At 42.6% G+C, this 22,737-nt stretch overlaps 1 protein-coding gene across 1 annotated transcript in view; it reads left to right on the top strand.

The window, feature by feature from the left end:
- The window catches only part of TRPM2 (transient receptor potential cation channel subfamily M member 2), a 205,024-nt gene that overhangs the window by 94,386 nt on the left and 87,901 nt on the right, over positions 1-22,737 (top strand). The window contains exons 21-24 of the mRNA XM_075829907.1: positions 1,288-1,420; positions 1,770-1,941; positions 3,464-3,647; positions 8,519-8,700. Coding sequence (XP_075686022.1) covers positions 1,288-1,420; positions 1,770-1,941; positions 3,464-3,647; positions 8,519-8,700 — 671 coding nt within the window. The remainder of the gene's footprint in view (positions 1-1,287; positions 1,421-1,769; positions 1,942-3,463; positions 3,648-8,518; positions 8,701-22,737) is intronic.

Genomic DNA, 22,737 nt, shown 5'->3' with positions numbered 1-22,737 from the left:
ACGATCAATACAGGGCTTAACATTTACACCAGCCCCGTTTTAGAGATAGCTATATCAACTCTTTAGCAACACTAAGTGACAGCATATAGATACATTTACCCCATGTACCTATCCATTATAGGCAGGTTACTTATATAGACAGCAGTTCACCTTGCAGCCTCACAAAAATTTATATACCATCCAATTGGCCTAGGTATGTGAAGTTGGGGGTCCTTCACACATACCTCTTCGCACCACAGGCATCTTAATCACATTTGTTTATTTTAATATACTAATAAAGGTTATGTATTAATAGACCACACACTCGTCCTTATCCCCTTCCCTTTCCCCTCATTTCTAGCTCCTGATTTTCAGTCGTATTTTTTAGCAACTCGTGTTTTTCGCAGCGTTTTTTACGGCCGTTCTTGGAGCTGTTTTTTTCTATAGAGTCAATGAAAAATGGCTCCAAAAAGGTCCCAAAAAGTGACATGCACTTCTTTTCCGCGGCTGTATTTTTACTTGCCGTTTCTGGAGAACGAGGCGTAAAAAAACGCCCCGTCAGAACAAAACGCCATATTTCCCATTGAAATCAATGGGCAGATGTTTGGAGGCGTTCTGTTTCTGAATTTTCAGCCATTTTTTGGGACGTTTACAGACCGAAAAACTGCTGAAAATAGCCTGTGTGAACATAAGTGCATGTATAAACGGTACACTTCATGAACTTTTATTTTTAGGAGATTTTGTGCACCTAATGCTCTGCTTTTATCAGACTTTTTAGGTACATACATAAATTTTTATGCATGTTTTACAAAACAAGATTTTATACAAAATTGCATGAAGGCGCCAATGAGTGTACAGTACTTGGTGGCAATTTCACACTTTGCCACTTGTCAACTTTAAGAAAATATATGAGTAAGATGGTAATATGATTTTTTTATTTTATAATTCAAGTTTTACCTGTATATGTCAAAAGTGTTTAAATTGTCTTGCAACCCATGGCAGCAAAAGTGTATGATGGGGATTTTATAGTTTTTGAAAATCTTACATAAATGTGCTCAATTTAGCAAATGTAATCATTTATATAGGTTTAATGTTCTGTGCAAAATATCCTTAATGATTACTAAATAATCAAGAATGTCATGTACTACAGAATACTAATTTTACACAAACTAATAAGAAAATGTAAAGGGAATTTTTACTGTAATGTGTTTTTCTGTATTTATTTATTCAGATATCTATTTTTTACTTCATCAATTTAATTTTGAATTTCGGTACAATAACTCATGAGCGTAATCTTGTTTCTTACAGGTTAATACCAGTAACATTTTATCCAGGAAGAATAATTTTATCTCTAGATTTTGTAATTTTTTGCTTACGTCTCATGCATATTTTCACAATAAGTAAAACACTTGGACCTAAAATCATAATTGTCAAAAGAATGGTAAGCATTAATTATATGTATATTGGTAGTTCTATTTCAAGGGGTTGTCTGGTTTAGAAAACCTGAAATTGGGTGTCCATAATACAGGCAGAAAATGCTCCTGAATTATGTTTGTGTGAAACTAGCCTTACCTTTTATCCTTTGTTACCTTCTTTGATTTGAAAGGTATGAAATTACATTTTATCACAAATCTGATTTCTCAATTTTTTCATGCACTGTGTAAACGTGTTTACAGTCTTGCCTACTTTACATGTCATCTATGTACATAGTGTATCTAATTTCCATAATGCATACACAACAGATTGTTGTAGGCATGAAACTAAGGTAAAGTGTAATTCTTTTTTCACAGATGAAAGATATCTTTTTTTTCCTCTTCCTCCTGGCGGTGTGGGTTGTGTCTTTTGGAGTTGCAAAACAAGCGATATTGATCCACAATGAGATAAGGACAGATTGGATATTCCGTGGAGTTGTCTACCATTCCTATATGACATTATTTGGACAGATTCCTTCCTACATAGATGGTATTGAAATTATCTTATTTTATTTGCATAAGGTGGCAATGAATAGATGTGTGTTCTAAGATAATGTATATGCCTTGTCTTATTTAAGAATGACATTAGAATATATCTTTATAGTTGTCTAAAATATTAAAGTTTATTTAAAGTTAACTTTCAAGTGAGCAAAACCTGAAATTTCAACTGCAGCTGATGTTCTTTATTTAAAGTCATATCTAAGATGAAACAAACCATAATTGACCAACACATAACATTTATATGCGTTAGTTGAACATCTTATTTAGTAATCATATACATTAATGTGCAGTTGGTTCACCCATTACTACATTAACAGTTTCTACTGGACTTTCACTACTTCCACAGTTTTCACTGAGTTTTTGATCATGGCTGTAGGATTTGTGTCCATTAAACTCAAAAAACTAGTTTTGGTGTGAAATAAGGCCTAGCACTCAGTCATTGTTTCAATTTATCCCAAAAGGGAGGAATTTATTCCAAAACCAGCGGAAACAGCCGCCGGTCTGTATATTCTATATACAAACCAAATCAAATGTGGCATGGAAACTGCTGACAGTTACTTTTAAGCTAGGTCCTTTAAACAAAACATGGATAAGGAACAGAAAGTAAAGAAGAACCAATGGGTTTTCCTTATTACTTTTCGGAAAAAAAAGGCATAAAAAAACATTAAAAGGGTAACTAAACGTTCAACAAACTTCTGACATGTCATAGTGACATGTCAGAAGTTTTGACAAGCACTAAGATCTCCACCAATTGCTAAAACAAAGCAGCAGAAGTACTCGTGTGAGTGCTCAGCCACTTAGTTTCTGTTCGTCTTTTTACGGAAAGCAATGTAGCGGAGTATGGGCTCAATAGAAAGTTTATGAGCCCGTACTCCAATACATTGGCTTTCCGGAAAAAGCCAAACAGAAACTAAGCAGCTGAGCGCTCACACGAGCACTTCTGCCGCTTCGTTTTACTCACATACTGTGAGAGTAGAAAAAGTTGAAACTCGGTGCAGGCTATATTTAATCACTTACCTGAAGTCATCAAGGCAGGGATGAGTCACGGTATTCTGGCTGTTCTCATGCACATTCTGCCTTGACCAGCTGTGCGGATGAAGTTATCGCTAGCTCTGCAGAGTGGGATGTCACTCAAGGCAGAATAGGCGTCATAACAGCAGATCAATGTGATACCTCTTCCCTCCAGCACCGCCCAAATGACTGCAGGTAAGCGTTTTACGTATAGCTCATGCCGTTACAACTTTTTTCTCACACATAGTAAAATGGTCAATTTCATGTCTAATAAGTTTCTGCAAGCACAATAACAACATGGCATCAGTTTAATGACCTAAAATCTGCTGACAGGTTCCCCTTAATGGTGTTGAAATATTTTACATAAACAAAATAATTTTTATATTTTATTTCATTGAAAGTATTAGTGTATCATATACATATGTTCTTACTATGCGAAAAGAGTTGTACAAGGTTGTGTTTTAAGGCTTACATTTTTTTCAAATTTTTGTACTTTCAAGGGGTGAATTTTAATATTGACCAGTGTACTGTAAATGGAACTGATCCGAACAAACAGAAGTGTCCTGAATCAAATAAGGAGAACCATCAGCCTATCTTTCCTCAGTGGCTGACCGTTCTTTTACTTTGTCTCTACTTGCTTTTCACCAACATTCTTCTATTAAATCTTCTAATTGCAATGTTCAAGTAAGTAACAGCGTGCAGTGGGATAAATCACTCATATTTAAATCTAGGTATGGAACTTTAGAGAATATAGAGATCTATAATTATACATACATTTGTTAACCTTATGCTCTTAATGTTTAATCATTTTGCTTTTTTTTCTTAGTTAGGAAATTTCTCTATTTCTGTCATCTCATGTCATCTCCATTTCTTTACCAAGGTGCCATAGTGACGTATCACTGCCAAGACAGTGTGGAGTTTTTCAGCACTCCTCTCAAATATTTCAGTTCAGCTTCAAACCTCTCAGGTGCTTCCTTTAAAGCCTCAGATTCCCCTTCTATCAGGTTTCACTTACAAAACCAAACACACTCAGAAGTAGAGATGAGCGAACTTATGATAAGTTCGGTTCGGCTGGTTCGCTGAATTTCTTGAAAAAGTTCGATTCGGACCGAACTAGTGCGGACCGAACCTGTAATTCAAGAAAGCCCATAATAAATCATGTATAAAGCTCCCGTAATGACGGGTGGCTACATGTGTGCACCCGGCATTACGGCAGCGTTGCTAGGCGACGTCAGTAAATAGTCACTGTCCAGGGTGCTGAAAGAGTTAACTGATCGGCAGTAACTCTTTCAGCACCCTGGACAGTGAATTCCGATCACAATATAGAGCAAACTGTAAAAAGAAAAAGACGTTCGTACTTACAAGGTGTTATGGGAAGACTTTGTCTTTTTGTCTACTTCTAATCAGTAAAATGACGGACGCCATTTTTAGCGATTCGTGCAGGACAAATCCGAAAAGTTTTGATAAATTCATAGCGAATTTGATTTGTGTAGAATTGATTCACTCATCTCTAGTAATTACTATAAATAACATTTCCTGCTATACAAAGATTCAGCAAACTTGTAGAATAAGTAGATAATTGATTAATGTTCCACTTGAAATACTAAATATCCAATTAGGAATATTTTACAATAAGATTCCATTTATATCAAAACTATTAAAGTTATTTAATGTTTAAGCTTGTGCCCTGCCTATATAATATGAAGTCTAGAGCTGTTCCTTGCTGCTAATGAGCATCTGGCTTCCAATATAGGGTTTTTCTAGAACTAATTTTCTAAATTGTCTCTCAGTATCAAATTTCATTGCACTATTAATTTGTTTTCGGGATCTAAAAAAAAACTCCTTGTGTCGGGCGCTTCTGTGTAACAGGATTTTCGTTCACTCCAGACCCATTGTTTGATAAAAATATTTTTTATTTTCACATGGCATGAGTGACAACTGTGAAGCATAAAAGGTTAAAATATATGTGGGCTGCAACGCGTTTCAACGCTGGACCGGCGTCTTCGTCAGGCAGACAAAAAAGAGATATGCTATAGATGTATATATATATATAGACATGTTGGTTTGTTTGTGGTAATGCTGATTGCACTAATTAAGATGGAACTTCAAAGAAAAAAACGCCAAAACAACAAGGGCGGGTCAGGGTTCAAAGGTATAAGGTGGAGACATGCGTTATATAAACAATTTAAAAAGTTAATGTAAAAAAGCACACAGGTAATCATATAATCATATAGTTTCTTGAAAGGAGTACTTCCTATGTCCATATTAAACTGTTTTTTGTATCTCCCTAGCAGGGGTATTTTAATTTCATTTTGGTGTCTTCCTGTGAAAGGTCCCGTCGGTGTTTTCATTAACACCTTCCTTTTGGAGTATCATATTGTTTCTTTGTACTGAAGGACACTGTTTGGCTTCTATCTATATTTTATAAAGTTTTTCGTTTCTCTCTAGTCAGGGTACTATGATTTCGTTTTGGTGTCCTAATTTGAACGTTCTAATCAGTGTTTTTACTTTAAACATCCTTATGGAGTGTCTTGTTTCTTCTTTGCCTCTGTGTTTTCATTTACACATTCCTTTTGGAGATACTCCAGATATATACGGGAGATATATATATACATCTATAGCATATCTCTTTTTTATCTGCCTTACGAAGACGCCAGTCCGGTGTTGAAACGCGTTGCAGCCCACATATATTTTAACCTTTTATGCTTCACAGTTGTCACTCATGCCATGTGAAAATAAAAAATATTTTTTATCAAACAATGGGTCTGGAGTGAACGAAAATCCTGTTACACAGAAGCGCCCGACACAAGGAGTTTTTTTAGATCCCGAAAACAAATCAAAAGACCACGTTGAGGAAACTCCAGGCTTGGAGGTATCCACCGTGGGTCCGCTCCCGAGGCTTGCACAGTGTACCGGAAAGTTTACCAGACGAGCAATTAAGTTAAGTTGTGCTGATGATCCTGCACAACCAAACAGGGTGAGTCGATTACAACTTCACCGTAAAAAGATATTTCAAAAGCAAATACAACATCACCCCAGAGGAGCGCCCTTTCTACCTCTTTTTTATACCCTTTTCCAAGCATTGCACTATTAATGATTTCCTTACATTAGACCAAAATAAAAAAATACCAAAAAAGGAAAGCTGCTAATCCATATAATACGTGTATCAAGGTAGATGAGTTGTACATCTCACACTATTATATTTAGTTCTGTACCATTTATAAATAAAATGTAAGAAAACTCCAAACAAATCATTCAGATAAATCAACTTCCAAAACCACTTTTTGGTTATGTAATAACCAAACTTTCTACATATTTTTTGTGGTCACCGGTAGGGGCATTTTGATTATTTCCTATGAAAACTGCTCGGTGTCTCATGATAGTTACTCTCAGTTATCATTTTATCATTGTGTGATACACAGATACACATGACAGTTGTATATTTTCCTTTGCTGACTCCCAAGTGACTGCTTCGTTCAGCATAATACATCAATATTCTGTCAATACAGAATTGAAAAAGAGAATTATAAACACTAAATACCCATGAGGTAACATATATTAGCCGTGCTAAGGCAGTCAACATGCATAGACAAGCCCATAAAGCATAACAAAAAGGACTCTATGTGAACCTAATATAACGTGTCAGACATTTAATCCTAGAAGATATAAATACAATAAGCCCTTATTCACACAACGCTAAAAAAGAAAAATGACAAACCATTTTGTAAAGCGCTTTTTAAAATACTGGTGTTCTTTACACGTATTAGTTGCATTTTTTGACGCATTTTGTGGGCGTTTTCAGCAATTTTTTTGGCTTAATTAGGACTCCCATTGACTGGAAATAAGGCGTGTTTTTGGCGCGTTTTACATGTCAAATAAATGACCTAATGTTTATTTTACACGACCAGGTTTTTAACCCCTTCCCGTCGTAAACAACTTTCAGATTTACATTTTTGTTTTTTCCTCCCCATTTTCCAAAAGACATAACTTTTTTTATTTTTCCGTCTATATAGTCCTATGAGGGCTTGATTTTTGCGGGATGAGTTGCAGTTTTTCTTAGCGCCAATTATTGTGCCATATAATGTACTAGGAAATGGGAAAAAAATATTTGTGGGGTAGAAAATGAAAAAAACAGTGATTCCTCCATTGTTTTTTTGCGCTTAGTTTTTACGGAATTCACTGTGCAATTAAAACAGCATGTTAACTTTATTCTGTGGGTCAATATGATTACGGCGATACCAAATATATATCGTTTTTTCTATATTTTACAAGTAAAAAACTAAGTGTAAAAAATGAAATTTATTTTTGTCGCCAAATTCGGAGAGACATAACTTTTTTATTTTTCGGTCGATTAAGTGGTATGAGGGTTTATTTTTTGCGGGATGAGCTGTAGGTTTTAATGATACTATTTTGGGGTACATGCAACGTTTTGATCACTTTTTATTCCATTTTTTGTTGGAGATGAGGTGACCAAAAAATAGCGATTCTGGCGTTTTAAATTTTTGTTTTTACTGCATACACCGTGCGGGTTAAAAAATGATATATTGTAATAGTTCAGACTTTTATGGATGCGGTGATACCAATTATGTTTATTTATTTTTTTACTATGCTCTAGGGGGGAAATGGGAAAAGCTTTTTTTTTTTACTTTTCATTTGAAAAATTTTTTTACGTAAAAAAAAACCCTTTATTTTACAAACTTTAACTTCTTTTTATTAGTCCCCCTAGGGGACTTCAATCAGCGATTGTTGGATCGCTTGCACGATATACTGCAATACTAATGTATTACAGTATATCGTCTTTCTGACAGGCTTTCTGGCAGGGCTTAGTAGGAGCATAAAGATGGCGGACCTAGGACATAGCAACCATCGCCACAATGCAAGGGCAGGGGGTGCGATGAGCTGCTAGAGTGGGTCGCCCCCCTCTTTCTAACGATTTAAATGCTGCGGTCGCTATTGATCCTCAGCATTTAACGGGTTAAACGAGCGGGATCCTTATTGTGGGAGACTTGCTTTCAGTTTTTCAAACTAACAAAATACTGCTTCCATATTTGTTGTAAACATCTCCAAAGTTCAGTCTTAAAAGTTGGGTGCATTTTTTGATTTGATTCCGCAGCGTGCGTTAGATTTATTTTTTTCCTAACCAATATATAATGCATTCAGTGAGTTATAGCAAGAAGCAGGAGAGAGGTAAAAAGGAATATAACTGCCGTATCAGACTACACAGTATTTGTTTGTAGATGGTAACCATAGAGAAACATAGGTCCGCTTAGAAACTACAGACACCAGGTAAAGATATATTTTTTAATCAAGACTATTTGCAAATTAATTTAAAAAAAAATATTTTAGATGCACTGGAGCAACAAACAAAATTGGTTGAGAAACTGCAAAAAATAGTTGCAAAATATGTTGCTCTACTACAGCTTGCTTTTTGTTGCTTTATAGTTGTTGTGCATAATCTGTCCATATCCTCTAATGTCCATTCGAATAGCTGAATGTGTATAGAATAGTTCTTTATTCAAATTATTTTTGTTTACAGTAATATATTTTTTTCTTAGTTATACTTTTCAACAGGTCCAAGAACATACTGATCAGATCTGGAAATTTCAAAGACATGATTTAATAGAAGAGTATCATGGTCGACCACCAGCACCTCCACCTTTTATTCTTTTTAGCCACCTACATTTATTTATCAAACGTGTCATTCTTCACGAACCTGCAGGGAGACAAAAGCAGCTAAGTAATTGCTATTTTTACACTGCATCTTTTATTGTTGGTATACATAAAGCGCAGAGATGCCAGTAAGCAGCTGCGGCAGAAACCTGAATTTGTTTGTAATTCACATGCTAGTGTATAGAATGCAAGTTTTAAAAATACATCCAGCACTACGTTCCTCCATAAAATCAGGAGTTTAGTTTCAAAAAGTCAAAAGCACATACAGGATAACTGTTTATCTGTTTCGCGCTTACATGCTCTCAATCATAGCATGCTGTAACTAAAAGCATGTAAGCTTGAAATGCGTAAGCAGTTATCCTGTATGTGCTTCTGACTTTTTTTTTTCTTCAACTGTGTTATTATTGAATGGAGATTTTTCAGTTGCAGAAATAGAACGAAAAATGAAAAGAAAAAAAATTTAAAAAACATTGACAAAAGCATAAACAATAGATAGTACTAGGTGTGTTATAGCAGCTATAACCAGTAGGATATGCAGAAAGTCACATAAGCATAGGATAGCCAGCATCCCCATCCAGCATAATTAGTTTACATTCAATATGTTAATAGTAATAGCATATCAGGTGGTATGTAACAGAAGAAATTGAACCCATAAAAAGTAGCACAACATGTAACATAGAAGACAGGTAGACAAGACACATGACCCAGTTGGAGGGGAGAGGAATTGAAGGGTTCTTAGGTAATCCTGTTGATCGGGATGAGGTTTAGAGGAGAGATGTTAGTATTTACAGGAGACATGTTATTTAAAATACATCCCATGCGTTCCAAATTTTCAGGAAATTGTCCAGTTTGTCAAAGATCACCGCTGTAAAATGTTCTAAGCATCTAATATCCTTCATTCTAGAGTATAAATTGGCAAGGGTTGGGGGGCTAGATTGTTTGCATGAGCAGGCTATGAGGCATCTGGCAGCTGTTAGGATGTGTAGAATGAGTGCCAGTGTGGCTGTCCCTAACGGGAAAGGGAAGACATTCGGTAAGTATGATAGAGGATCTAGTGGTATGTCTAATTGGAGGGTGTTGGATATTAGTTGTTTAAAATTGTCCCAGAAGGGATATATTCTGGGACAGGTCCAGAAGATATGGAATAGTGACCCCCTGGAGGTTTGACATCTCCAGCATGTAGGGGGTTTTGTAGGATTCAAATGGTGAAGGAATTTAGCAGTGTGGTACCAGTGCATCATCATTTTATATTGGTTCTCCCTTTATATCGAGCATACTGAAGTTTTGGCAGCTATCCTCCAAATAGTCTTCCACTTTGCAGCGGAAATTGGTTTTCCAAGATATCCTTCCCATTGCTGAATGTAAGAGTGCCCGGGTGTGTGATCTGGTGTTGGGTTTAGGAAGATGGGGTAAATAGCAGAGATAAGACCCTTGGTGGAGGTGCCTAGTCTACACAATCTCTCGACCAAGGTAGGAACAGATACTGGTTGACCCCGGAAGAGGGAGTTGGCGTAATGCATTATCAGTATGTAGTGGAATTTACTCTGTACGGGCAGGGAGAACTTGTTTTGGAGCCAGTCAAAAGGGTGTATCTTTCTGGTGTTGTGGTCAGTTATATCTGCAAAATTGAATAAGCCTTTGTTGAACCTGGGTCTAGATAATTGAGTTGTCTGGCCATCGGGAAAGTGAATGTTGTATAGAAACGATGTCAGGGGGGAGTTTGTTGAACTAAGCAGAAATAGTCTGAAGCACGTCTTCCATATGTCGTGGGTATGGAGCATGGGACCCAATAGGAGGGTATTGGGAGGAGAGTATGGGTCGTTCCATAGTAGAGAATTTGGGTGTATGGGGGCTTTCCATAATTTTTCAATTTCCATCCATTTGGTATAGGCTGGGAGTATAGACCAGGCTGGGTGTAACGTCTATGGCCGGGGGCCGTCGTTCAGACTTACCCTCTGACGACCCGGCCATGGACATCTGCCTTCTCGGCATCAGCTCCCTCCAGTGAGATGCCGGCACTCACTTCCGGGTCTTCAGACTGTTTCCCACAGGGTGCGCGCGCGCGTGCACGGCCTTAAAGGACCAGTACGCGTCCAGCTGTCACCAACCTATAATTAGCCCAAATGGCTTCTGGACTATAAAAAGGGGCTCTGCCCAATTGTGCCCCGCCTGAGCATTGTTGTATACCTTTGTTTGTCTTGCAAATGGTCTCCCAGTGTTTTCCAGTTCCCAGTGTTACCCGTTCCTACTGCCTGTACCCTGTATCCCATGCTATCGTATCTACTGAGAAAGTCAAGTCGTGTCTTCCGCTGCATCCACGGTGCCACCTGCTGTGAAAGTCAAATTGTGTCTTCCGCTGCATCCACGGTGCCACCTGCTGTGAAAGCCAAGTCGTGCTTCCACTACTGTCTACATTGCCTCAGGTATCCTTTCTGAACGATAGACATTGTTTTGTACCTTGTTGGCCAGCTACTACCCTATTATGCGGTATGGCCCAGTGGGTCCACACCCCGCGCCGTGACAGTACGCTCATGCCATAGACCACGCTGGCCAAGTCAAGGGCCTGTCATCCTCCAAAGCCATGCAGGCGGACCTGCAGGATCTGCAAACACGACAGGATCAACTCCTTGTGGCAGTAGACTCCATGGCACAGCAGTTAATGCTGTTAGCTTTTTCCTCCTCTGCTCCTATTCAAGCTCCTCCGATCGACCCTCCTGCTACACCTCCAGGCAGCCCCAGTTCGGACTCTCGGTTCTTGCTGCCATTGCCACCTCGGTTCCATGGAGATGCAAGTTTGTGCAGGGGGTTTCTGAATCAATGCCATATCCACTTCACTCTACACGCCTGAGCATTCCCTTCGGACGGAGCCAGTATCGCCTTCATTATATCTCTACTTGCCGGCAAGACCCTGGCATGGGCGAATTCAAACTAGGAACAACAGGGACCCGAGAATTCCAGGGGTTCGTGCGGCTGTTCCAGTCCGTATTTGAGGAGCCTGGACAAGCCTCGTCTGCAGCCACTGCTATCATTAACCTGCGCCAGGAGGGTGCCTGCATGGGCGAATACACCATCCAGTTCCGAACCCTGGCAGGAGAATTGTCCTGGAACAATGAGGCCTTGGTAGCATTCTTCTGGCATGGCCTATCGCCCGAGATCAATGACGAACTGGCTGCTAGAGATCTCCCAGCTGCCTTGGACGACCTGATTCTACTGGCTACCCGAGTGGACATAAGGCTCAGGGAGAGATCTCAAGTGATTCTACAGGAGAGACAGCTTCCTAGACTGGCGCCCAACTTCCAGCTACCCCTCTTGCCTTGTTCTTCTGCTGCGCCCGAGGTTCTAATGCAGGTGGATCGGCTTAAACTGTCTGTTAAAGAAAAACAGCGCAGGCGCACCTCTGTCATCCTCCCAAGCCATGTAGGTGGACCTTCAGGATCTGCAAGCACGACAGGATCAACTCCTTGTGGCAGTAGACTCCATGACACCGCAGCTAGGGGTGCTAGCTTTTTCCTCCACTGCTCCTATTCAAGCTCCTCCGATCGACCCTCCTGCTATACCTCCTGGCAGCCCCAGTTCGGATCCTCGGTTCTCGCTGCCATTGCCACCTCGGTTCCATGGAGACGCAAGTTCGTGCAGGGGCTTTCTGAATCAATGCCATATCCATTTCACTCTGCATGCCCGAGCATTCCCTTCGGACGGAGCCGGGATTGCCTTCATTACACCACTACTTGCCGGCAAGGCCCTGGCATGGAATCCAATCTGGGAACGACAGGGACCCGAGACTTCTAGGGGTTCGTGCGGTTGTTCCGTATTTGAGGAGCATGGACGAGCCTCGTCGGCAGCCACTGCTATCTTTAACCTGCGCCAGGAAGACACCTCCGTGGGCGAATACACCACCCAGTTCCTGACACTGGCAGGAGGATTGTCCTGGAACAATGAGGCCTTGGTAGCATCCTTCTGGCATGGCCTATCGCCCGAGATCAAGCACGAACTGGCTGCTCGAGATCTCCCAGCTGCCTTGGATGACCTGATTCTACTGGCTACCCGAGTGGACATAAGGTTTAGGGAGAGATCTCAAGAGATTCTACAGGAGAGACTGCTTCCTAGACTGGTGCCCATCTTCCAGCTACCCCTCTTGCCTTGTTTTTCTGCTGCGCCCGAGGTTCCAATGCAGGTGGATCAGCTTAAACGGTCCGTTCAAGAGAAACAGCGCAGGCGCACCTCTGGACTATGTCTATATTGCGGCCTGCCTCGCTGGCTATGCTGTGCGTCTGTGTTCCCAGAGGCCAAAGAAACCCCAATGCCTGGGATTGGTTGGAGAGACAACCCTTGGCGCTTCCGCATTTAATAGCGAACTCTCTTCCAAACTGTTCATTCCTGTGACCATCGTTGCTGGCGAGAGACCTCATCCCGTCTCTGCCTACCTGGACTCTGGCTCCGCAGCCAATTTCATCTGTGAAGACCTTGTGGATCTTCTTTAATTACCCACTGTTTTGCTGGAGAGACCGTTGATCGTTGCCTCGGTAGATTGACTGCCTTTGCCTGACCCAGTGTTGTCTGTGACCAAGCCATTAAGACTTCAAGTGGGAACTCTTCATTTTGAGCTCATCTCCATGTATGTCCTGTCCAAGGCCATCAACCCCGTGCTGCTTATTTTGCCTTGGCTCCGTCTGTATGCCCCAATCCTGGATTGGAACTCCGGAGAGGTTCTCCAGTGGGGTCCCAAGTGTCTTGACCGCTGTCTGATGCATGTCCATCCGTCCCAGCCTTCTCCACATCAGTCATTGGCAGGGTTTCCTCCTTGTTACTCTCCGTTCGCTGATGTCTTCAACAAGAAGGAAGCAGAGACATTGCCACCACATCGAGCATACGATTGTCTTATCGACTTGGTTCCTGATTCGTCCCCTCCTCACGGTAGAGTATACCCTCTCTCCTTGCCAGAGACCCTGTCTATGTCGGCATACATTAAGGAGAATCTGGAGAGGGGCTTCATACGAAAGTCTTCATCCCCGGCCGGAGTCTGGTTTTTCTTTGTAAGAAAAAAAGGACGGATCCCTTCTTCCCTGCATTGACTATCGAGGTCTCAACCAGACCACGGTGACGAACAGGTACCCATTGCCGTTGATTTCGGAATTCTTTGATCGCATACGGGGGGGCAACATTTTTTTCCAAGCTAGACCTGTGGGGGACTTACAATTTAATCCGGATTCGTCAGGGTGACGAGTGGAAGACGAGTGCCTCCTTAGTTTCTTCCAGGTACAAAGGTCTGTCTGTCTTCCAGGAATATCCATCTGAGGGTGCCGTCTTGCAAGTTTGCTCCCAGGATCCTTGGACCCTTCGAGATTCTGCTACAGATGAATCCTGTGTCATACAAGCTTCGACTGCCTCCTACCCTCAAGATCCCTAACTCCTTCCATGTCTCCTTGCTGAAACACGTGGTCCTGATCTGCTACTTCAGGACTCTTAGTTAGGCAGTGGCTCCTTGCGGTTCATCTGGAACTTTCGACGTGAGGGAGATCCTGGCCACCAAGAAAGTGAGAGGAATGACGTTTTATTTGGTGGATTGGAGGGGATTTGGTCCAGAGGAGAGGTCTTGGGAGCCAGAGGAGAACATCGATGCTCTTGTCCTCGTGAAGAAATTTCTCTCCCGCTCTGGTCCCAAGAGGAGGGATACTGTAACGTCTATGGCCGGGGGCTGTCGTTCAGACTTACCCTCTGACAGCCCCCAGCCATGGACATCTGTCTTCTCGGCATCAGCTCCCTCCAGGGAGATGCTGGCACTCACCACCGGGTCCTCGGACTGTTTCCCGCAGGGCGCACGCGCCCGCGCGTGTACTGCCTTAAAGGGCCAGTACGTGTCCAGCTGTCACCAACCTATAATTAGCCCAAATGGCTGCTGGACTATAAAAAGGGGCTCTGCCCAATTGTTCCTCGCCTGAGCGTTATTGTATACCTAAGTTTGTCTTGCAAATGGTCTCCCAGTGTTTTCCAGTTCCCAGTGTTACCTGTTCCTGCTGCCTGTACCCTGTATCCCGTGCTATCGTATCTACTGAGAAAGTCAAGTCGTGTCTTCCGCTGCATCCACGGTGCCACCTGCTGTGAAAGTCAAGTCATGTCTTCCGCTGCAGCCACTGTGCCACCTGCTGTGAAAGTCAAGTCGTGCTTCCGCTACTGTCTACATTGCCTCAGGTACCCGTTCTGAACTATAGACATTGTTTTGTACCTTTTTGGCCAGCTGCTACCATGCTACGCGGTACGGCCCAGTGGGTCCACACCCCATGCCGTGACATTTGGATACGCCTTATATGTGAGTCCCAATAATAATAGAGGATGTTCGAAACTGCAAGGCCCCACCCCACCTGCCTCTGTCAGCCATCATGATGATTTCACAATGCGGTGTCTCTTTCGCGCCGATATGAAACTTAGTAGGGCTTCTTGTATGGCTTTCACATCTCCCATGGGCATAGGAATTGTTTCAAACAGGTAGAGTAGTTACAGTAGCACATTCCTTTTGCCTGCAGAAGTATGGCCATTTGTCTACCAAGGCATTTATATTCCCATACATTGGTGGGAAATAGCAAGCATAGAGTGAACGATAAGTGAGTGTCAGCTGGACTCCTAGATAGTTGAGGGAGTCGGTCTGCCAACGAAATGGAAAATTGGTCTTCAGTCTCTGCAAAGAGTCAGGAGGGATGTGCAGTGGAAAAGCCTCAGTTTTATTGGTATTCACCTCATACCCGGAAAGATGTCCAAAGTCCCGCAGTAGGGTATGGAGATTAGGAAGAGTGGTATGTAAGTGTGTAAGGGTAAACAATATTGTCCACAAAGAGGGATAATTTAAAGTCTTTATCTCAAATCTTTACGCCTCTAATGTCAGGATGAGACCGTATGACGGCAGCAAAAGGTTTAATAGAAAGGGCAAAGAGAAGTGGGGAGAGGGGGCATCCCTGATGCGTACCATTCCGAATTTGAAAGGAGTGAGTAGAGGTATGTAAAAGTTTAATTTTTGCTGTCGGGCTGGAGTAGAGTTGAGTTAGGGCAGATAGGAAGGGACTAGATAGACAGAAAGCCTTCAGGCAAGAGAACATGAAAGGCCAACCCAGGCGATCAAACGCCTTTTCAGCATCAAAGTTCAGTAGTAAGGCAGGCTCTAAAGCTCTATTTAGGACTTCAATAAGGTCAATAGTCCTTCGGGTATTGTCCCCTTCTTGTCGGAATGGAACAAATCCCACTTGATCTATGTGGATAAGGGACGGTAGACAAACGTTGAGGCGTGCGGCTACGATTTTAGTGAACAGTTTGAGATTCAGCAAAGCAATGGGTCTATAGTTTATACCGTCTGTCTGGTCCCTTCCAGATTTATGAATAAAGGTGATGTAGGAATGTAACATAGTAGAGGGGATATTGTCTCCGGACATAAAGGAGATAAAAATAGGTAGTAGTCGAGGTAACAGGGCTAAATATTTTGTAGTAAATATAGGTCAGTGTGACGGGACCTGGAGATTTTCCATTGGGTAGGTCTTTGATGGCAGAGCCAATATCTTCGATAGTGATGGGCTCATTAAAATAATAGAATTCCATGGGAGATAGAGAGGGTAGATTGCAAGACCTAAGAAAGGAGTTCAGGCGCTCCTCTCTCACCTCTTTACTGCTGGGTAAACAATCTGGTAGGGAATATACAGTAGTTTGGTATAGTAATCCTGAAAAATGCCAGCGATAGTATCTGGATCATATGTGACCTGGCCGTCACTTCCCTTAAGAGCACATGGTGTTGATTGCTTAGTTTGGTCATGTAGTTGTTTAGCAAAAAGGGTATGGGGTTTATTGTCTCTTTCATAGTACTTCTGTCTCGTGTAGAGAAGCATTCTGTCCACTTTGCGGAGTAGTAGGTCTTTAATTTGGGCACACAGGTATCTATTAGGAGCTTAAGGGTGCGTTTGGTGGGATTGAGTGCCATACTGAATTCTAGAAACTTCAGCCTAGTTCGGAGCTCAGTCAGTTTAGGGGTTGAATCTTTTTTGAGGCAAGAAGACAAAGCAATGCAGTGTCCCCTCATGACAGCTTTGTGTGCTTCCCAGAGGGTGGATTCCGCTGAGACTGATCCAACATTCAAGCCAAAGAATTGTCGTAAGTGTGAGCAGAGTTCCTCCCAGGGCTGCAGCCTCTTGAGAAGGGTCTCATTAAGCCTCCTGTGACACACCCTAGTATGTACCTGTGAGGTCTTAAGGGATACAGTGACTGGGGCATGATCTGACCATGTCACAGTACCCATACGGGTGCCTATCATCATGCACAAAAGCAGGGTGTTTCCAAATAAGTAATCTATGCATGTATGGGTTCCATGTACCGGTAAGAAAAAGGAATATGACTTGTCAGTGGGGTTATTAATTTGCCAGAGGTCACATAAGGAGTATTTACGTATACGTTTTTGGAAATCTGAGGAGAGTCGAGATTGGTTGGAGTGTGGGGATCTACCTGTCAGTGAAAAGTCAGTCTACATGGTCAGAAAATATTACATTAAGGTCACCTCCAAGCAGAAGAGCTGCAGGGTGTAGGTTAGGCAATTTAGCGAGTATTCTAGAAATGAAGCGGATTTGGGAGCTCTTAGGTGCATATATATTACAGAGGATGATTGGGGAGCCCCTTAGCGTCCCTTGGAGAATGACATATTTGCCCTCAGGGTTAAGTTCCGAGAAAGTAATTTGCAGGGGACATGTAGCGGACAATAGAATGGCAGTGCCTGCTTTTTTTGCGGGCATTGGTGGCAGGTAGTATCTTCTGGCGAAGTAAAATGACTCTGTAGAATCAAAGTGGGTTTCCTGAAGGAATCCACGTTAGCTTTGAGAGCCCTGAGTTCATCTGTTTGCATTGGAGTTAAGGCCTCTGACATTCAATGTGACACGGTTCAACATAGTGTAGATGTGTGTATGAGAGAAATAGGAGGGATGTACTCACCCCGACGACACTCCACAATCAACAATGCCCGGTTTGTTGTTCTATAAGTATGACGGGATAACCAATGTAAGAGTGATGAGGTGAAATGGGTCGTGTATAGTCTTTTGAAGTCGAGAAATGTAACGATAGGTATCATTGTGAGCCTGTTTCAGGGCGTCTACGTGAGGAGTGAGTTGTTTAAGATCTTTGCGAACAACCGCTATTTCCGTTTTGCATGTTTGGGTGACCTTAGTCACAAGTTTATCAGTTCATTTTTGTGGGCAATTCATCGAGGAATGCCAGCCAGCTGTAGAGGGTAGTTGGCGGGGTAGTGGAGGATCAAGGGTCTGGCTCAGCGGGGAGGGGGCGCCCCAGGCGTCCTCTCTTGATCCATATCCGATTAGGGATGGGGTAGCCCCCAGGTGAGCCTGTGTATTTAACCACTGCAGGGAGGCCAGTAATGGAGGAGGCGGTTCAAGCAGGGGAGAATCAGGGTGTAGTGATGTGGTCTCTGCAGCACCACGTGGGCGCTACGGTAATGGTGGCTGCAACTGCGGTTGCGACTCAGGTAGGAGATAATAGGCCGAGAGAAGAGGGGATGAAGTGAGGGAGTGTACCTGGTCTCCTGTGCCTTCCCCCGCTGGGTGGAAGGCTGCAGCCCCTGCAGAGAGAGCCGATGCGCGGGCTCTGTTCCTCATTTCTGTAGGATATTGGGAGGAATTGTCCCCCGATAATGAGGACGTGGATGCCGCCAGTGACAATTTAGTCTCAGGCTGCCTTTCAGTCATTGCTCGTGCTGCCGATGTGGAGTGTGAGTCACGTGGCAAGTAGCTATAGTGGGCAGCTGCTGCTGTGCGGTAAGACACAGAGTCCCGGGGTGCGGGCCGCTCGTTGCGGTAATAGATACGACTCCGTGGAGGGAAAGCCACCCGGAGGTGCAGCAGGTTGTGATAGATTTCTGGCCACTTTTCTTCCCCATGGGAAGCATTTGGAAGACGGCTATGCCCAAGTATATAGAGGTTGTGGCGAGGAGCTGAGGTTTCAGGCGGTCTTGCGCTTAGTCTTCTGGCCACACCTCCCTTCTGAAATTTTTCAACTAAGATCCTCTTTTCATGGACGGACAAAGTGCTGGATTTATCTCTGAAGCTTGCATTTTATTGTGTGTAGTGTTCTAAAAAGGGGAACGTGTCTCCTTTATCTTTTCTCTGCACAGTTTACTAATGACCAGGTAGTATGCAACACAATAACATGCAAATGAATGGGAATGAATTGCAGTTCCTGTACGGGGTGGGAGAGGTAATGTGCAGGGATAAATCAGGGGGGTGCATTGTATTTTATATGTCTGGCATTCTATTCTTTCTAAGGATCAGTGAGGATCCAAGATGTAACCCCTCCAAAGGGGAAGTATGGTAAACTATGATTTACTATAGTGGGAAGACTCTGTTAAATAGCTATTACTTTTTTATTACATTTCAGTATTCATTGACAGTTGAATCGTACTCATTAAAAAAACTCCCTGTGGACCTGAAAACTTATAGTATTCAGTAAAACAAGTATCTTCACGTATAAGACATTACATTACTTAATACCCCTGGCTGCATGTAGTTGCATTTATTGCATACTATAGAATGTATTTGGTTATATATAGCCCGACTGTGGCCTGAATATGACTTTATGTTCCTGATTGCGTTATAACACTCCTGGAAATTGATACCTATTTACTCAGTTTTCTACTTTTGTCTCATATATGACTTGTGATCTAAAAATGACCAGGAGAAATCCCAATAATATGACATGGACATAAACAAATGAAAACAATAAGTAATTCTTGGGCAACTTCATCGCAAAGTGGCTCAACACCACAAAAGCAGGCCTCTAACAAGATTGGTAAATATCTGGCGAGCATTAATTCAGAGGTCACTATTGAAAAGAATGAGAAATTGGCCTCTCGCTACAAGTGCACATCTAGTATACAAGTGAGCAATGCTTTAAATATTAGCAGAGAAAAAAAGAAACAGGATTCTGAGTGAAATGGGTGATTACAAGAACTTTCTATCTGGGGGATAAAAATTTATATTTTCCTCCAACGGGAGGGCTTTATAAAATTTAGAGCAAGATTTGATGAGGCTTAATGCAGATTAAGCATGGTCGAAGATAAACAAACCGATACTGAGAGTTTACGTAAAAAGCACTCTGAAACTATTAGTCTTGGTTCCCACGGGACAGATACATCCGGCCTGGAACCCGCAGTACACTCCGACCAAAAATCGCACCACATTGTGATGTGTCTTTTTCGGACTGAATTTTCGCTGCGGACAGCAGTGGTAAAAACTACCCATACTTACGTAGGTCGTTGTTATGGCGACGCGTCCCCCCATCGTAGTCCTGTCCGGCCTCCCTGGACAGTGCTGCAGCCCATGTGACCTGTGATTGGCTGCAGCGACGGTCACAAGGAATGTAACGTCATCGCAGGAGGCAAGCCTCTGACGTCACCCGGGCCGGCCTCATGGGATGACGTATCATCACGTGTAAAAAAAGGTATTATGCAACAAGTGATATTTTATTTCACATATAGCGAAAACTAGTAATCCAAAAATATGTTTTTAACGTTTCGGTCTATACATTCGACCTTCTTCAGACACTACAAAATGAAAATACACAGAAATAAAAAAAGTAAGATCAAATCCACAAATATATACATAAATACTTAATCTCCCCTAGGCTTAAGTTCACATACTGGTATACAGAAGTTTATCTATAGCTAGATCTGTTTTACAATGTATGGATCATATTGAAGAATACATAGTACAAAATGTGTTTATGGGAGAGGAAGACACGGTGAGGCTGGGTTCACACAACCTATTTTCAGGCGTAAACGAGGCGTTATATGCCTCGATTTACGCCTGAAAATATGGCTCAAATACGTCAGCAAACATCTGCCCGTACTGTGCCGACGACCTGTCATTTACGCGTCGTCGTTTGACAGCTGTCAAACAACGACGCGTAAAATAACAGCCTCGTCAAAGAAGTGCAGGGCACTTTTTTGAAACGTAATTTGAGCCGTTTTTCATTGAAGTCAATAAAGAGCAGCTCAAGTTTACGGGCGTCAAAGACGCCTCGCAAAATGCGAGGAGGAGCTTTTACGTCTGAAACGACGCAGCTGTTTTCTCCTGAAAACAGTCTGTCTTTTCAGACGTAAAAGCCAGTTCTCGTGTGCACATACCCTGAGAGTAACTGTGATGTGACATTGGTACAGAGCACACATTGAAATGGTTACTAGTAATAAAGCAATAATGATATGGTAATTACATTTTAAGCCTATACTAGATGTAGGATAAACAGTTCTTGTTGTTTTAATACTTATACCACTAGTGGAATGCTCAGTTTATAAGACTTGGAGGTCATTTTTTTATTTTTATTACGCAGCTAGGTCCATGTGGACTCTCAATATAGGCGTAAACCCAGTATTAGCACATCTGGAAAGATAAAGTTGTATGTTAGTTCAAAGTTCATGCTAAGGAAATATAATGCAAAGATCCTAAATCTGTATTTATCTATACCCTCCCATAAGCACACGGAATGTTATACGGTATACGGTCCACAATATGAAAAGCAATTTAAAGCATATTTTATATGAAGCTCGAGATTTCATATTCTCCTTTTAATCGTTAAAAGGAGCCTTGCTACAGCTTCCGCTTATCCTGCTTCGCTCTGACCCCGGCTTGCTTCCTGCTCCTTGCTCTATGTTCGTATACTTCGTGACATCCTGATTCTGACTGGCTCGTTGACCACTCTGGTTTCTTCACGGTGTTCCGTGGGCTACTGCCCCTTCCCTTGCTTGTTCCCTGTTTGTATTCCCTTGCACTTAGTCAGCGTAGGGACCGCCGCCCAGTTGTACGCCGTCGCCTAGGGCGGGTCGTTGCAAGTAGGCAGGGACAGGGCGGTGGGTAGATTAGGGCTCACTTATCCCCTTCCCCTTCTTCCTGCCATAACAGCAGGAGTCTCAAACTCATCCGGGTAAGTGGGCCGCATATAGAAAAAATGGGAAGTTGACGGGCCGCATTACTTTCAAATTTGATACAATACAAAATTATTATTTATCAATTAGTTATTTGAACTACAATAACACTATATTACTATAATAATAATACTACATTACTATAATAATACCACTAGGTTGAAAATTTTAGATATTTCTCCACGTGCTTATTTCAACAATCCAGCTTTCCAGTTTAAGTGTCGCTAAATGCAGTCCGGCGGCTCAGTTGGCAGCGTTTGGCAGACACACATGTCAAGATTGGGCAGCCCCTTTTTAGATAGTGCCACAGTGCCCTCGGTGGATGCTGCCGCAGTGCCCTCGGTGGATGCTGCCACTGTACACCCTGTGGATGCTGCCGCAGAGCCCTCTGTGGATGCTGCTGCAGTGCCCTCAGCGGATGCTGCCGCAGTGCCCTCTGTAGATGCTGCCGCAGTGCCCTCTGTAGATGCTGCCGCAGTGCCCTCTGTAGATGCTGCCTCAGTGCCCTCTGTAGATGCTGCCACAGTGCCCTCTGTAGATGCTGCCACAGTGCCCTCTGTAGATGCTGTCACAGTGCCCTCTGTAGATGCTGCCACAGTGCCCTCTGTAGATGCTGCCACAGTGCCCTCTGTAGTTGCTGCCACAGTGCCCTCTGTAGTTGCTGCCACAGTGCCCTCTGTAGTTGCTGCCACAGTGCCCTCTGTAGATGCTGCCACAGTGCCCTCTGTAGATGCTGCCACAGTGCCCTCTGTAGATGCTGCCACAGTGCCCTCCGCAGATGCTACCAGTGATGTCAGTGTCTTGCCCAGAGCTGGAGTCCCGGAGCAGAGCCGCTTCTAGCACTCAAACTACAGTAGATTTGTGACTGCAGCTCTGGATTTGTTTGGAGTATGGGACTTGATGTTACAGTACAGTTGTGACTGCAGCACTGGATGTGACTGGAGTATAGGACATGATGTTACAGTAGAGTTATGACTGCAGCTCTGGAAGTGGCTGGAGTATAAGACATGATGTTACAGTAGAGTTGTGACTGCAGCTCTGGATGTGACTGGAGTATAGCACATTATATAATAGTAGAGTTGTGACTGGTGCTCTGGATTTGTTTGGAGTATAAGACCAGATGTTTGCATCTGCATCTACTGATCTTGCAGT

This window comes from Rhinoderma darwinii, chromosome 6 (assembly GCF_050947455.1).
Source record: "Rhinoderma darwinii isolate aRhiDar2 chromosome 6, aRhiDar2.hap1, whole genome shotgun sequence".
Classification (NCBI taxonomy): domain Eukaryota; kingdom Metazoa; phylum Chordata; class Amphibia; order Anura; family Rhinodermatidae; genus Rhinoderma; species Rhinoderma darwinii.
This window is presented reverse-complemented; position numbering and strand designations above follow the sequence as displayed.